The 18,306-nt window shown below is 37.0% G+C and overlaps 1 protein-coding gene across 1 annotated transcript in view; it reads left to right on the forward strand.

The window, feature by feature from the left end:
- KCNK2 (potassium two pore domain channel subfamily K member 2) overlaps positions 1-18,306 on the forward strand; it is a gene marked incomplete at its 5' end in the record, with an annotated part of 74,578 nt that overhangs the window by 6,087 nt on the left and 50,185 nt on the right. Inside the window, one exon of the mRNA XM_074899585.1 lies at positions 7,423-7,540. Coding sequence (XP_074755686.1) covers positions 7,423-7,540 — 118 coding nt within the window. The remainder of the gene's footprint in view (positions 1-7,422; positions 7,541-18,306) is intronic.

An 18,306-nucleotide genomic window follows, 5' to 3' on the forward strand; every position in this document is an offset into this window, starting at 1 on the left:
TGTGGCTTTATTTTTAAAGTTCAAGTTAGCTAGCTACATTAAGTTGCACCTCCACCAGTAGCTGATTTTGTGTCTTTTTCATAGGGTTTTTTACAACTTTCATTGTAGCTCCAAGAAACTAATTTTGCTGCATCCTCACAAATATGTTGTTTTATTTCAGCCAGATAAGCTCCTTAAGCCACAACCTCTCTGATAATGTAGAAAACTGTTAAAATAAAGAAGTGCAAATCTTTCTTTTCCTCCCACAGATTAGAAGGTATTTGAGCTTGTTGTATCATTTTTGGGGATAATAAATCAGACACATGCAAATATCTTGTTTCAGGCAAATCTGAAATTTATTTAGACAAATTTAAAATTTATTAGCTAACCCTATTAAGCTTGAATAAAATTTTGTGTATTCTTTGAATAGCAACGTTTATCTGTGTTCTCAGTCCTGTGAGCTGTAGCTTATGGGTCCTCTAAGCAGGAACTTTTTGATGGAGTTTGAATGTACCAGTTTAAACTCTAAACATTCTTAGTCTCTCCCTTTTGCAATTCCTTCCAGCCTTTCCAAAAAGAAGCAGGAACTACCCCATGTCTGGATCCTAACCTGGAAGCAGTGGTGTTTATGCTTTGTCAACCTCAAAGCCTTGAAAAGTTTGATAGACCAGCATAAAAGAAATTGATGCTGCAGCACATTTTATTTATTTATCTGGGGATCCAAAATACCATTACATTAGTTTTTAATGTATTGTCTGCATTTCAGACATGAAGCTCATGACAAGTTGCAAATACCAGTAGCAGAGCTGCCCATTGATGGTGTTTTCAAAGCAACATGAGATGAATGACTTCGAAAGTAGTTTAAACATGAAGCGCAGGAACTGTAGTTTGTGTTGTTACCCTATGCACGTGTCTGTCCTTAGTAAAGTCTATCAAAGTGCTTGAGCTTATGTATTCATAACTTTAAGTATACAGGTACTCCTAACTGGTACAGTAAGATCCTGTTTCTCTGCTCTCGCTGAGTCTGTAAGTGTAGTGTTCACCCCCGTATTTCATTTCTTCTTTGCTCTTGTCAGAAATAAATGTTCAGATGCTATTGTCTCCTTCCACAGTAAAGCCCCTCCAATTCTATCTGTCCCTCCAGATCAGAGGAATATTTATTAAATAAAAGATCTCTGTGAAAGACCTTCAGTCATAACCTTATCCAGTCCTGTCCTCCACACAGATACCCACCTGCTGTGGTCAAGTCTGGATGGGCTGCAGAAGCCCCTGGGTTGTATTCAGTCATCGCTTAGGGTTGCTCCAGTTCCTGCTGTCCTCTTACAGCCAGATCCCCTCTTCTGACTCTGCACTTAGCTCCTGATAGAAAATAATTTTTTTGTCAAACTTTCTGTTCCCTGGGAGCATTCCCTCCAGTGACAGGACAGCTCCTTTTTCTGTAGTTGTTTTCTACATGGTCGTTAAACCAAAAGGAATTTTTTAAAGTACAGTCTTTATCCTTCATGAGCATAAGAGCAATACCGATTTTTTTCTGAGAATAATAAATAAATTGTAATGGCCCTTATCACTTTGTTCAAGCAGGTTGATTTCTAACTTTTTTTTGCTGCTTCTTATGTTGGGGCTTTTAAAGGGTACATTTACTTCAGATGAACAGTTTTACAGGACCTAGAACCTAGCTAACTTGAATGCATCTGAATGACAGCTTTTGTTTTAGAAAGGGTGGCAGATATGACTCATTAGTAAGTCAGTTTTGCTGAGCAGCTGTCTGCATAATTCTTCCAGTCTTTAATCTTAAGAAGCAAAGAAAAGCCCTCTTCTCTGACTGTATATACATATATATATCTATGTATATATATGTATGCGCACACATGTGATTTATACACATCGTCTGTTTGTAATGCATATTTAGAAATAGAAATGTATTTCAGTATGTTTTTACATGTTTTTAGTTCAATTAGATTGTGAGCATAGGGTGAAAAGAGTTCTTGAATTCTTCAGCATGTTGGGTACTAGTCTCCAGCGCAGATTACAGTCATATGTTATACAAACCAAAAAGAAAAACATGGAGTCACAGAATTAGAATACAAACATCATTACAATTACTTTCAACAGCAAGGCTCAAAAGCATGTGCTTTTGGAGGCTGGAGAGTTGTTTGCTAAGTAATGAAGAATTGTGTTACATCATTTCATAAAAGTGAAGCGACTGGAAGGTGGTACAAAAGAATGTATTCGGGTGCGGAACAAGGCGATGAGCATTAGGGTGACTGGTTTAACATATATATACTTCTGCCTGATCTCTGTGTGAGACAGCAGCTGACTACCAGAGGCTAAACTTCTCAGTTTATAACCTTTCTGTATTTCTCCTGCGGCCCTGGGGGCCCCTGCTAGGTGGATGTAGCTCTATGGCCAACAGGCTGGCTACTGTGATCTCCATTGAATTCCTGCAGGATCAAGGGGACCAGAGGTCCTCTGGGAGAATTGTCTTCTGTTTTAACAAAAAGACTGTGCTGTTTGAAAGGCTGTTTTATCTCTCAATTTGATGGAAAAAAGTCACAAAATTCTGTGTCTTAATCTGGAAGGGTAGCTCAGTGTGGCCTCTGCGGACAGATATCTGTGTGGATGCAGGGATGTGTTAATACAAAACCGCGCAATGTACTTACCAGAAAGTGTTTCTAAATTATATAGGAAATGAAAAGCTGGCATTCAATTAAAATAGTATTTTATATTGTCACTGTCCTTTTCCCAGTGTTCTGATTTCAAGCAAAAAAATACAGTGTGAATGGAATGCTTATGTGTTTTTGGAGCTCAGGTCCCGTTTTTGAAAGTAAGGCAGGTCATGCCTGGTCTATCCACTCTGGGCTCAAGCATCTCTGCCTTTTTTCTCTGATGCTCTACTAAAGATTATTCCCAAATATGGGTGTAAAGCCAGGTAGTTTGGGTGTAGTAGAAGCTAGGACTTGTACTCAGACACAACTCATGCCTATCCTAAGACACAGTACAGAGCTAGCCTACGAATCCACATAACTTAAAAAATGGGAATTAAGTTCCTAAAATTTTTAAATATTTTAAAATTTTATCTCAGTTCTCTTTACTACCAAAAAAGCCCAATTTTTCACCATTATGAAGACAACTGAACACAAGAAAAACCTATTACTTTTACTGTAACCTTATGATATTAGTCTTAAAATCATTGCACACAGAGGCCTTGATTGGGTGCCATGTGCTGGGTGACCCTTCCTCTGCTCAGTCCTCAGTCATCTCATATGTAACAACTAGCAGACAAAGGCTCTGGAAGAAGGTAAGGCAAGTGAAATAATCTACATATTTCAAGAACTGAAACTGTCCACATCCCTATTCTAATGCTGACTGGTTCTGTAGTGCTGGAATAAAACTGATTTTTAAGTCAGAATTTAGTCTGTGTATGGAATAAAAAACTAGAAGAATTGCCACTGAGGTTGTCAGTTAACTTTAATACTCCAAAGTAATTTTTTAAAAGTCAAGAAATTCCCATGTTAAAGTTACACTAAGTGTTTACAGGCTGCAATGTATGATAAATACACAGGTTGTATAGAGTTTTTACGATTTTAACTGTTTTGAGATTCAAAATGTACAGAGTTACTATTGCTACTGTATAAGTTAGGATGAGCCAAAGGGCTCAAGTGACAGAAAGAAATCATTAAGGAAGAAAAGAATGACATGCCAAACTTGTGACAAATTAAGTGGTAGTTTTTGCTCTAGAAGTAAGGCATTGGTCAAGAAAAAAGGCTGAAGACCAAGAATAAAGTGGCAGAAAAAGTTCAGTCTAACTGCACTGACAATGAGTAGCATGCTATTTGAACATGAGGGTGAGCTCCTGGCCCTTAGTGAAGTTAGTGGAAACCAGCTGCATGAGCCTGGGTTTTTATTCTGGGCTAAGGAAATGTTAATATCCAATATTTCAGGCAAGTTTGTGCTGTGGATGTAGTCAGAAGGAAGATGCTGCCCTGAAATGTACATATGGTAGAAGTTATGTTATATATTATTTTCTTTTGAAATTATGCTTGGGAATACTCTTAAATGAAGATCTGCCCATAGGCATTGACCAAACTAAGAAAAAATGTCCTCTAATCCAAAGAACTGAAAATGCAGTTACCCCTCCCAAAAAATCTGCAGTCAACATTCAAAGACTTTATGAGATGGTAGTATTGAGCTCAGTAAACCATCAACTTTATGTAACTCTCATCCTTCTTAGTAAAGAAGACTCTTACAGAAGACTCTGAAGGAATATAATGCAGCAGCTTTGTTTTGGCTGGCTCCTTAAAAAAAAAAAAGTCAAAGCCAGGACACTCCCAAACATGGGAACAGTGCAGAAGAAAGCATAATGGAATGTGTTTGGAAACTTAGTAACTGTTGTGGTTTAACCCCAACTGGCAACTAAGCACCACTCAGCCACCCTCTCCCTCCTCCCTGCCCCCCCAGTGGGATGGGCAGAAGAATTGGAAAGGAAGAAAAAGTAAAACTCATGAGTTGAGATAAGAACAGTTTAAAAATTGAAATAGAATAAAATGAAATATTATTATTAATAATAATAGCAATTATGATGATGATGAAGGCATATCTGGCTCTTTATGAGTAAAACTTTAAAACAATCAACAAGGTAAATCAGTAAAGGTACAAAGAAAGTCAATGAGAAATACTGACAATAAAAAAATAAATACAATGTTCAACAGATTTATTTAGATTGGCAAATATTTAATAAGAAAAAATAATTTGGAAAAAAGGCAGTTGATAGGTCATGAAATAATTTAATTTCTTGGAGACATAAAATGTTATTCTCATAACAAAAGAACTTATAAAATTATTTTGAAGCATAAAAAAAAAGATCTCAAAACGGAAATGTTTTTTAAATGATCTACAAATTGCAGAACTTACTGCCACAGAATGACTTGTCTCCCAAAATACAAGTGAGCTCCAAAAGTAGTTAGATAAATTCATGGTGAAATGATCCACCCAAACCAATCTGAACACCATGAGGCAGATTCAGCCTCCCACTCAGAAAGTTCCTAAAACTGTGCTTCATCACTAGCTAGGAGGATGTATGAAGAGAAAGCATCACTTGCCTACTTGCCCTGAGTCTTTTCCTAATTAGTAGCTGGCTAAAATCAGAGCCATAATAATGGTGGCCTTTTGTAGCCATCTGTTGTGTTTTGTTAAGTCTGGCCCAACAGAGTAATTTTGGATTAAGTTGTATCTTTTTTCCTGCAAGTCTGCAGGTACAGTATAGTGCAGTTGGGAAATGCATAGCTGTAATGGAACTTAGAGCAGTTTGGATCGGGACATCTTTTATATAAAAGACTTCGAAGTAGTATGGCTTCAAAAATGGGCAGGGATGATACAAAGCTCTGAAAACATTTACATCTGGATCTGTATAAAACCTGGTCTTGCTAGACTGCCTAAACAGGTGCCTTGCTCTGGGTAGTGCATTCATCCAGTACAATAAACTGTAATAAAACATGAATGATCCCATAAAATTATATTGATCCAGTACTTTACCATATGATATCCTCACCAGAGAGCATACTCCCATTTGCAGGTACATGGACTTGTGATGAAAGTTCCTAGTCCACTGAAATGAAACAGGTCTCAAAATGTATTCGGTAGGCTTTATAATGCAGCACACTAGGGTTTATAAATCAAAGGAATATCTGTATTGTGTAAATTATAAAATCAGTACAAGGGATGGTTTTCACATGCTGCTTAGTCTGATGTGTCCCTTCCTACAGTAATGTAAATGCCTGTCAGTATCACTGCTGCGTTATTTACTGTTGCCAAGTTGTACAAATGTAGAAGAAGCTTTATTCTTCCAACCCACAGGAAAATTAAACTCTTCCTCTTCCCTTACCCCATCCTTTCTCCTCCCTCAGTAGTTCCACATCTTTGATGTCTGCCTTTCTGTTAAAAAAAAAAAAAAAAAAAAGTTAAAATGGAAACAGTTGAAGGTATAGAAGATGAAACAGTGTAAAGTCTATGTAGAGATGCCTCAGCTATCTTTATGTTGACCATCCTGGATGTTGCAAATGGCTTCGGTGTGGCAGCAAGATCCCTGTGGCTGTGGAGATGCAGCTGTGGAGTTTAAAACGGCTACTTTGTGCATCTGAGCTTTGAAAATGGCAAACTGGAAAGGGTGGATTTAAGTTGAGATCTCGTAATGAAAAATCGATGGCCTGGTTAACCCAGCACTGGTATTTTGTAATTTCTGTCCAGATCTTCCAAGGGCACTATTTAAAATCAAGTATGTTTTCATATGCAAATTATCAATGTATTTTGGGATTGAAAAAATTGTTGCTACTGCGTAACACTGTTCCTCTGCAGCAGACTGCCCACATGGAAAACCATTCTGGTCTGCCCTATTGCTGAATATCTTTATGTGCATAATTATTGTTGGACAACTTGCCAAGCTGAAACTATTGGTTAGTTAAAATATTAATTTTAGCTTTGCAGTATTGCTTCCTCTGTTGTGATTTTGTTAGCCACCAATTCTTATTATAAGGATCATGATTATGAAATAAATCCTGTTTTAAAGTTTCCAAATGAAATAATAACTTACGTTCCTGAAAATACTTATTGCAAGTTTAAAAATTCTTTAATACTTTTTCTTGTTGTGTACTGTTTAACTGAAATACTGGTATATATCTGCCAAAGAGATATGACTAAACAGGAGTACTTTTTGTGATAAAAATTTACAGTAGGTGACACTGCTGAAATAGGAAGTGTTTCATATTTCTCAAGTCGTATGAAAATGTCACTAGTGGCAAGCTTGTTCATTTCAGCTCCTAGAATGGAATTTTTCAAGAATGACATTTATGAAGTATATAGTTGTATAAACTTACACACATTTGATATTTGACTGAATTTTTTATTAATATAGTGGGAGTTTGTAAGTGTAACTGTTCATTTTTAATTATTGAATTATTCATTCTACAAAAGTGTTTTAATTAATTGGAGTTTATTTGATACAAAACAATGCATGGACATTTTTTTCTTGAGTTTTAAAATGGCTGTGTTTTAAGAAGTACATTTGCTTGCCTAACTCAATAGAGGAATACTTTGGGAAAATTTCATTGTGAATATTTGTCTAATGCATATTTTTCTTCACCAAATAGTTGCAACAGTAAAAATAATTGTGTTTGCCATCTAGCTAAGGTGATGCTGTTACTGATATTGCGGCTTTTGCCTTCTCCTTAATGGTCTGGAGTTTACTGCTCTGCTGTGTGCTGAAGTGCTTAGGGTGTCTGCTGAAGATTAAATTGTAGCCTGACTGAATGATAAAAATGGAGCAGAGCAACGCTGATCCTTTTCTGGTTTATTGCCTGAATTAAATAAGTGATTTAATCAATTTACTGTGTAATGTATATTAATTTAATTGTTTCATGAATATTGACAAAAATCTTTTTAAACTTGCAGCAAGTAGTGGCAGCAATAAATGCAGGAATCATACCTTTAGGAAACACATCTACTCAGAACAGTCACTGGGACTTGGGAAGTTCCTTCTTCTTTGCTGGCACTGTTATTACCACCATAGGTAGGACACAGCTTATTATCTTTTTATAGTAAATGAGCTGAAACTATTTTGATTTCCAGTGTGTGCATATATTTGTTAATGGTAAATCTTCCAAATCTTCTGGTTTAAAAGTAGGGGTTACTTTTTAGCTGTAGGGACAGAAATGACAGCTGTCTGTAAGGAGCACTAGCTAAGCAAATTATTCTTCTGTAGAAGAAAAATGTTGCAGAATATGTCTGAGAGATGACTAGAAGAGGTTGTGGAAACATTTTCTGGGGGGAATTTGGTCAACTGTGTAATCACAAGTGTTAAATAGGGCATGATTTAAAGCACATATGCATTAAGTCTTGAGTGAGATGTATGGAATTCCAAGTCTGTATAATCACAGTCTATATTGTCGTTTTCTCCTAAATTCTGAAAGAGATGAGAAAATGGTAAAGATTTAGGTTAATTTAATCCGTTACGAGCATTGGATTTATATGCAGATTTACGTTCAAGGCTTACTTGGAGGCTTCTGTTGCATTTAGAGAAGTCCAAAGCTGTAGGGTGAGTTATCTGTGCTCACAAATCTGGGAAGTTTTCTGGATTCTTTCTGCAGTTAAGAGCCACTGCCCTCTGAGCAGATGTGAGTAGGAGCAGCATTTGATCTTTCATTTTCTTCCCTTTGATTACAATATAGTGCACATGGTATACAGTTCAAAGATGTAGTGTTGCACACAGATCACATCGGGAGCATCCACAAAGGTGGATGGAAATTTGAAAAAGAAATCAAATTAGAAGAATTTAAGACCTACATTATGAGAGTAAATGTATAAGAAATTGTAGCATTGTTGCAATAATTCCCTCTACATAATATTTAGATGTATATTGTGATGGAAGAGGATGTTCAAGTGTTGTATGTACCTTTGTTCTTTCTTTATATAGAAGTGTGTAAGTACTATATTTTCTTTGTGTGTTTGAGTATATACATGTCGATATATATGTATAAATTTTGTCTATGTGTAATATTTTTCCACATCTAGAGTAACTGAAACCCAGGTTTAGTGAAAACAGAGCAGACTCTTAGGTCCTTGAGAATAGTAACAAACTTACTGATTTTATAGTATAGGTCCACAAAGTAATGAAAAAACAAGGATTGAAAAATGTAATTTTAATAGATTATAACCAAATAAAGCAAGAACTTTGAAAGGAGAGCTTTACAATCAGTCTTATCCTCTTGACAGCACAAAGCTTTATGTGGTAAGTAAGTATCCATGGTCCTGTAGAAAGTGCTTAATATTTGTTTCAGTTCCCAGTAAGGGTCAAAGTTAACGTATGAGAAGTGTTCAAGGAATTAAAGGATTTAAAAGTTATTTTAAAGCAGTGGAACATTTAGTTTCACCATTTTATTTCCAAGTAAAACTTAAGGCATTTCTAAATCAAAATGTTCCCTGATTTAATTTATTGACATGATTCTACCAAAACATGCATGAGTCCTGCTTAGAGGAGAGCAGGGCATCTGCAAAGGCATCCAGGCCTCTGATCCACTGTCCCCAAGAAGCAAGATAACCCAATAGAAACTACATTTGAAAATTAATATTTCAGGTAATTTCTGAAAATCAGAGTAGTCAGAATTAAGTCAAACTAGGCAACTATACACATTTATTTCAGGTTTTGGAACAGAAATCTGAGAAAATCTGAGGAAAAATATCTTCCATAAAATATTTTGGCTTTGGCGTAACTGTATTTTTCATCAGAGACTCTTTCTGAGGGGAAGCTCCCACTCAGTTACAGTTTTGAGCTTTGTTTCTTAGGACCTCAGGACAGCACGCTTACATGAAAGTCGTAGTGTGGTTGTCAGTGTCTTACTGTTGTGAACTATTTTTCTGATGGTTCATGGTGCTTGTGGTGTGGCAGCAGGTGGAGCTGTCATGAAAAGCCCTTGGAGTTGTAACATTCCCAGGAAAATGGTGACAAGCGCAAAAGTTGGGTGTGCTTTTCCTTATTACATGCTATTACATCTTATTGTTATACATGCCATCAAATGATTTTGTGTTCAGAGCAGTATCTTTTCATATATGAGTAACCTTTCGAAAATGAAGGCCTTCCTTCCAATTAGGGGGCATATGGTTATCATGTGACTTGATATTTTAATTTCTCAAGAGACTAAAAATGCGGTTTGTGAGCATCTCCAGAGAGTTGCAGTAGATTTCAGCCAAACATGACAGATATTCTCTGTGGACGAAGACTACACCTTATAAATTCATAAAACAACTTTACAGAAATAATTCAGAAAAATGATTTTATAAATATGAATACAGTTTATAAATATTATGTCCTTTAGGCTGTATACCTTAAGAAGTATTTGAATAGAAGGAAAAAGGGCTACTATCATTTAGGGAAAATGATAGCTTTCCAGTGTTGCAGCAGATTCTCTAGCTTTCCAAACCTCTTATTACTATAATTTTACTTTATCATTTAGCCCACACTCCTCCTGGTGGTATCTCAGAATCCATGAAATTCCCATGGAACCAAGAGTTTATTTATGGATAGTGTTTCCCAAACATTTCTTTAATGACAGTAGCACTTTCATCCCACAAGTATTCAGCTCCTGGGGAGAGTGGATAATAAATAAAGCCTTTAGCATTTCCCTAAGCAATAACTTATTGTTTTGCAGTTACTGTTATTATTGTATCACAGTAGTGATGAACATTTAAGTGAAAAATATTGACCATGTATTTTGGTGGCTGTTGGCAGCAGTCCAGAACCATCTGTATTTTCTTACTCTTCTGGGTCTCCTGTGGGCTGCTGAAAGGCTCTGTGGTGGAGACATGTAAGTCTATTGAGCTTCAAAGCCAGCTAACAAAAGCAGAGGTAATGCTAGAGAAAGCATGGCTTGATGTTTATTTAACAGGTTTTTTTATTCTCTTGTAATCCTTCATGTTATCCAATAAATGTTACAGTGCATATTATAAAATTAATAAACTCAGTTTTAATAGAACTTAATCTGTCATACTGCTACGAGATCTTTCCTAAGAAGTGTATTTAGTTGAGAGGTCAGGGTTAAACAATTTCACAGACCTTATTTAGAAAAGATTCTTGATATCTTTTTTTTCCATGTCTGAGGGGATTGTTTTTGGCTTTGTATTTATTACTGTGCAACAGCATAAAACTTGTTTCAGGAAGGGTTATAGGTTTGGCTTGCTTAGTTAGATGTTCTCGCTTGTGGATGTGTTTCTAGAAAAAATATGTCTCATCTCAACAAGGAAATGTGAAACTACATGATTACTCCGTGCATATAGAGCAGTTTCAGACAGTCTCTAAGAAGAAAAAAGGTAACAGGGAGAAATAGGAATGCAAAACTTGTCTATGAAAAATACTGTTGCATTGTTCTCTGGGATACTGTGCATGCTGCCTGCAAAGCACAAAAAATACTCTCTTTTTCTACTTGAAAATGTCATTATCCAGTCAATCATGTTCTAAGACCACATGACCAAAGAAAAGGAAAAAGAGGTGGGAAGAAAAGCAAAAAAAAAAGGTAACTCAATCATAAAGCTGGACATAGTGCTGAGGAAGAGGGCGAAAATAATCTTTATGTCACCTGCTTTTATTCTGAGAGGTCATTGTTGGTGCTGCATATGTTTTTTTTATCCTCTAGATCATTTCCTTTAATAAGTAGCTCAAGTCAGAAATGGGTACACAGATACAACCAATGTATACCCTGCTTCCTCCAAAACAACTTCTATTTTAGGGCCCAAGAAAGTTTTATATTGGCAGCAGGGTGGGAAAGGAGACCTCTCTTACTGCAAGCTTGAGACTTGCACCTAGAATTAATAAACAAAATAGACATGCCAAGGCCTTGAGCTTAGCAGTTGTCTTCCCAAATGACTGCTGACACTGCATAAAAAATGTAGTGTCAACTGTAATATCAGAAACTATCATCAAAACCTCTACTGGACTCCTATGGATGTTCATCTAAAACAGCTGTATTATTTCTGCTGTTAATCCAGCCAGTCTGTAATGATATTTTCAAGCACTGTAAGTAGACATATATATAGTGGACAGGGCACTTATTCAGACTCCTGGAAGATGGAGTATCTTGACTAGCAGTTGTGAGCATTCTGGGAGTACCAACAACCTCACTGGTAGCTGTGGTTTGTCAGTGCATCCTTTCAAACACAGCTGTGTCTACACAAGGGTGAGCTCACAGAGCTCCATTAATACCTTAGCACTTGAGGATGTTTTGCAGTCCTGTTGATATCCAAATCCAATAGCAAATAACTGTCTACAAATCAATAAAGAAAGGACACGTAATTTCTTTTTGCCATTTTCCACTTTTTTTCACCAGCCCTTGATTTTTGAACTCCCAACTTCTCATATGCACTGGAAACAACCTCATGCAGCTAGCTATGATAATAGAGTTATGTTTTTTGGGTCTGAAAGCCTAGCAACCATTACTAAAGAGTGCAAAGGGATATGTGAATATTTTTTTAAAAAAGGAACAGATTGTAAATATTTATGTTTTAGAGTACAGTTGTGAATAGCAAGCATCTAAGATTCTGAAACAAGGTTAGTATTTCTGACTAGGAATCTGAACTTGATTTGTCACTTTCAGAGTTGCAATTAGTTACGTAGCTTCAAATGCAATTTTACTGTAAAGAATACTTATTTCTGCCATTTTCCCACTGTCTGGACACAAGCTTTTCTTGTAAAGACAGGACTTTAAAAAGTCCTATTACATTGCTTCTTGATTTGAAACAGTGATAAAATCCTGCTGCTAAATCTGTCCCTTCGGGCACCATTTCACTACATTTTTGAAATACGAAGTAACAGAATAATGTGTTGATAGCTAAATTATAAAAACTATGTTTGATGTTATGCAAAGACAAATATTGTTGATAATCAAATGTGTTACCTATTATGTCAGATGATCATAAAGATAGAAAATTGTAAATGACTTTGAGAAATTTATTCTCTAGTTTGAAAAAGTAAGAAGTATCACATACTTATGTTAGGAGAGTTTTCTTTTTTGTTTGTTTGTGCCACCAAAGAAGAAACAGAGCTATCAAGGATAAGCATAAAAATTTCATTTGAAAAGATTACTCCAATTTGCTTATCAGACTATAAATGGTAGGATTTCCATTTGTGTATTTGAAAGGGAAGAGAGAAGAAGGCAAAGGAGAGTGAAGTGCAAAAGCTGAGGTGATTGAGGAGAGGGTTGGTGAAAAAATCCTAAAAGTAAAAAATGTAAAATACATTTGCCTTAAAAATATTCTGATATGTGATTTTCTTCATCATATCAGTATTCAGATATGCATTTGGGACTATGACTTAATTGAACTTGACTATATGGTGAACATTGGAGTATATGGCTTCTGAGGACCTGTTTCTTTCAAGGCTCCTCAACTTGAAATAATCTTTGGTTCCCTTACCAAAGCAACAGGTAAAGTGTCATTAAGGCAAGGTCATGGATCTTATCCTTCCCTAGTAGCCTGTGCCCAGATTTCATATAGCTTCTAGCAGGGGTATGTCTGTGGCAAAGCTGAGTATAAGATCAGCTGCAGAGCAATGCAGAAAAGAGTGGTTAAGATTTATCGTCTGTGAAAATGTGGTAGTGAGAGACACGCTAAAGAGGTTACTGGGGAATGAGGTGGAAATGCTCCTTCTATCTCGTACTCTGCAGAGGACTCCACCAAAAACTTCCTCTGTCTGACCTTGATTTCATATTGACTCTCAAAGTGTGTTAAATATGTATACCTCATCTGATAAAATGTCAACTGAAAGAACTATTTTGTTTAGAAAAAAATGTCCCGGAGATCTCTTCAGAATTCAGTCTTTCCTCTAGGTTAGCATTGTGCTTACCTTCCAGTACTCATGCTTCTCTTCTTAATAGAAGATGTTAGAGCTAAAATAGCTTTTTAGTCTCTATTCCATGCTAATCTATCTCCTTTGCTCCTTTTGTTGATCCTGTGAAAAAGTGTCTAAATTTGACCCAGTTATTGGCTGTTGACAGATAGTGGTTCACTTGTGCTGGGGAGAGACCTGTTAGGATTTGACAACAAAATTTTCCAAATATTTCATATGAATTGAGCATACTCTCTCCCAGCACAGTAGCAACTAAACAAGATTTCCTCTGTAATTATTTCTCCCAGGAACAGTAAGTAGAGAGTGTATTACCACTATGCCCTCAATTTTCTCCTGTGTTTGTTCAGGTAACAAGAAAGAAGGCTCATCTGACTCAAATGCTGAAGAAAAAACACTTGGACTGTACAGGGTTTAGAAATAATAATTAGGATAAGACTGCTGAGAGCTAGGGAACCTGGAACACTGGTGGAAGAAGGACCATGGTGAAGAGCTGAAAGGAAATGATATTAGATGAGGAGCTCAGTTAGAGACATTGAGGGCTTGTATATCAGAAAAATTGAATTAAACTGAATGAGGAAATCAGAGAAAAGAAATTGAGCATCACTGACCAAAATAACTGAGACTAAGTAAGAGAAGGAGAGGACCACTTTTTTTCCTGTACATGCTAGAATACACTGCAATGCTAAGGGTGGCTCTAAAATTAAAGAAGTGCAAGCTTATCGGATGATACACAGCTTTAACTACACAGAGAAGTGCTGTTTTTTCTATCACCTCTGTTTTAATACACAGGTATCTGACATGCAGGTATAGGGTAAATTACAGAATCAGAATCGTCTAGGTTGGAAAAGACATGGAAGATCATCCAGTCCAACCATTTACCTAACATTAACAGTTCCCCACTACACCATATACCTCAGCGCTATGTCGACGCGACTCTTAAACACCTCCAGGGATGGGGACTCCACCACCTCCCTGGGCAGCCCATTCCAACACCCAACATCCCCTTCTGGAAAGAAATGCTTTCTAATATCTAGTCTAAACCTTCCCTGGCACAACTTGAGGCCATTCCCTCTTGTTCTATCACTTGTTACTTGGTTAAAGAGACTCATCCCCAGCTCTCTGCAACCTCCTTTCAGGTAGCTGTAGAGGGCAATGAGGTCTCCCCTCAGCCTCCTCTTCTCCAGACTAAACACCCCCAGTTCCCTCAGCCGCTCCCCGTACGACCTGTGCTCCAGACCCTGCACCAGCTTCGTTGCCTTTCTCTGGACACGCTCGCGTCATTCAATGTCCTTTTTGTAGTGAGGGGCCCAAAACTGAACACAGGAATTGAGGTGCAGCCTCACCAGTGCCGAGTACAGGGGTGAGATCCCTTCCCTGTCCCTGCTGGCCACGCTATTTCTATATAATTTTCTATATATTCTATATAATTGCAATCACCTGCATGTTCTGTGGGCCATATTCATAACAGAAAGGCTCTAATATTTCTGGTGATATTTTTGTCTTAAATTATTAGCTATAGTAAAAAAGCTTAGGGCGATGTACCCTCTTAATAGTGTGAATGTACAAGGGAGGTTTTTTTGACCTGGTAAGTTCAGAAGTTTGGATGAGAAACTTGGCAATGGATGGTGTAAAGGGATGCTGTCTCTTCAGGGAAGGTGTTGGCATCAGTGACATTTCATATCACTTTTGATATCCTTTCTGCACTGATCTTTTTTTACATATTTTTGGTCTTTTAATCCTGATTCAGAGCTCTGCCAACTACTTACTTTTCTCATAACACTGAGTTTCCAACTATGTTTGTATTTTGGGATCTTTTTTCTGACCACCTGGAATGTTTTTCAACATTGATGTGATTTCATTAAAAACCGTTTTTGTCAAAAAAGCCTTTTTAATTTCATTAATAAGCTTCCTGCTAGGCAGCACCGATGGTTTTATTTTGGCGTGATGTCTGTTTATTGTTGGATCTTGCAATGCAAGGAGGAAGATGCACCAGTTTTGCAGTTTGGTGAGCTTGTACATTCTGATCTTATAATTTTCCTTTTCCTTAAAACCAACAAATAGTTGTGTTAAAACAAATTGCCAGGTATGCAACTTTCTATCATGCTTTTGTACCTTCTGTAATTTCCTAAACAACAGACTACACTTAATGCGGTTCTGTTGAGGTCTTGCTGTGGAGTGAAAATGTCAATTCTCAGGTGTAACACAGTCCCCAGTTTACACTGCAAATGAGCACTGAAATTTTCACAGCTTACTCTGTTAATGCTAACGTGCTAATGGAACTGGATTTTGTTTTCTTTATTCAGATTTCTCATCATGGGCTGATCAGTATAGGATTTCTGAGCCTCCCGTTCATGTCCATTTTAATTTCAAAGTTATGAAATCGTCTTGTTATCAGTAATGTAAAGGCTCACAGGAAGAACTGCTGAATATGCTTACACTGTTTGCAGAACGCTCGGATGAATGAAATTATTTCCTGCTTCCCTTTTTGTTTATTTTTGTAATTGCATCAGGAGCAGTGCAACCAAGCATGAGAACCTCAAATCCTGTAAGCAAACAGAGGCACAGGATTTTGGAAATTACAGAAAAAAGTTATTGTTTTGTGCTTTGTTTCTACTAAATGAGAAGTAACAAAATCGGAGTCACTGAGCCTGTAGAGTTTAGAGGTGAAACTAAAGCACCTGTATGTAGTGTGTATGTCTCATCAGGATGATCTGTTGGTAAGTTCTCCTTTGACCATGTTAAGCTGTTTACCATTATGTGCTGCTTTATTCACAGCTGTTTGCACTTACTGTTTAGTTGAGCTGCTAAACAGGACCAGCTTTTAAAAAGGGAATGACACCATAAATCAATGCCAGATTTTTTATTTTTTATTTTTTTTATTGAGACTAGCAATATAAGAGTAGTGTGTTTGACTATAACCTCTTCTGAAAGTGAAGCTGATCGTCTCAGCTTGAGCTCCTGCCTACAATCACTTTAGAAAGTAAGGCACTTTTTAGGTGCCTTTTGCACAAGTTCTGGGTTCTGAAGATCTCTTGGTGAACAGTTTGACAGATCTGACCAAATAGCATTTCATACCAGGGAAGAAACTGCCTAATGCTAAGTCCCACTTTGTTTGTCTATCATGTAGATCTGAGTGTAGGATGAGGTGGGTTTTCTTCCTGGAAACTAAGATCTGAAGAAGATTGCTTGTGTTGTATTGTGGCTTCACTCAATATACACAACAACTGTATGTCTGCTCACAAGTCCCAGGAATGCCCCTTGGTGCTCTGGCTGGTTGGAACAGGGCAGGGGCTACTGCTCCTGGGGAATAGCTGGGCCTGGATATTCCGGTGGTGTACTGAATTGGAGATCTAGGATCTGCTGAAGAAAAGGTGTGGTTGGCCAGGACAGACTTTCAGCCTCCTATTCATTCAAACGTTTGTGTGTAAACTGGGCTGTACTATCCCTGACAGCTGAAATTAAAAAAACCTGATGGATTCTCTTTCAGTGATATTTGAAAGAGAACTTTTTTTTTTCCCCAAAAAAAATATGAAAAGTAAGTTATACTAATAGCCTAGAAGGGCCTAAAGATTTCTTGAAAACATGGACTGCCAGTAGTATAAAATCTGATGTGTTGTGCTACCAGCATTATGGAGTAAAATAGCATTAAAGTATCGCTACAGCACATGAGAATATCCATTATCATTTTATAAAAGTTTTTTTTTCATACACTGAGAGCTCTCTGTATTTTATAGTTTTCTTATTATTGCCAGCAGCTTGGTTCCATTAAAAAACCTGAAAAACCAAAAGGGACTCTGGGTAGAAATACAGACAAAGGGGAAATTAACAAAATCCATTAACTTTTTTCAGCAAGTCTTTTACTGTATTGAATCCTCTGGTGCTTTGGAAAATCTCACCCTCTGGTGTCATCCTTTTTTTGCAAGATCTGCATCAGTGGGTATGACTGCAGGCGAAGTACTAGCTCACATCTCAGTGTGGGTTAGAAATCCATATTTTTCAGGAGTACAAGTTTATTTCTGCGGTAGCATGCATATAATCTGTGTATGCAGTGCTTAAGATAAAGAGGATAAAAAGTGATAAAAACTGATTTGAATTGCTGCTGCAAGTGTAATCAAATATAAAAGTTATATTCTGATTACTTCAGTTTTTCATTTAGGAGGATCATTTACACAAGTCTCCTGTTACTTGCAAGTCAATAGTGAGATAGGTGGTAAAAAGGACTCATGGGATGCAGATTTTAGGTGACTGCAGAAAAGCCCTATATATTTCATTATCTACCCTTTCATGGTCATGGTGGGTTTCACCAATGAATGGTTAGATGCTTTTCCAGGCGTGAAAAAAAAAATAGCATGTAAGCAGAACAATTTAGCTACATACTAGCTAAAAGCAAATAAATATGTGATAGTACAACTATTAGCCTGTAAAGCATATGATGAATTGATCTCAATGTGTTCTTATATTGAATGCTAATGGTTAAAATTATAGCCTGGACTTAGCAGGATCAGGAAGAATAACACCTTTTTACTTTCTGAAAGTGATCCTATTCTAGCAAAGGCAGTCTCTGATTCATTTTTTTCTTTAAGCGAAGCAGCTAGTACTCTTTGATGTTAATTAGAGATTAGCATCTAAGTTTTTGGCATTTTGGTTCTGTGGGGACAAATCTGCAGTTACTTTTACTCTTGTGACTTTACTAGAGATGCGCTTTTCTCTCTTTTCTGCACTTCTGTGGGATTCTGATGTGTTTTTCTGGACCAGTAACCAAGCCTAGAGAAAGCCAAGTATAATTAAAGAAAAGACATCACTTCATTTGGACATCCTTACTGTGGATGTTTCATAGCAATGATGCAAACTGTAAATTCAAGCCTCACTTGTTGGACGGGAATTTGATCTTAATCATGGTCCCAGTTAGTCTCCCTTACCTGAAGGGATCCTCACTCAAAATC

Source organism: Athene noctua, chromosome 1 (assembly GCF_965140245.1).
Source record: "Athene noctua chromosome 1, bAthNoc1.hap1.1, whole genome shotgun sequence".
NCBI classification, from domain to species: domain Eukaryota; kingdom Metazoa; phylum Chordata; class Aves; order Strigiformes; family Strigidae; genus Athene; species Athene noctua.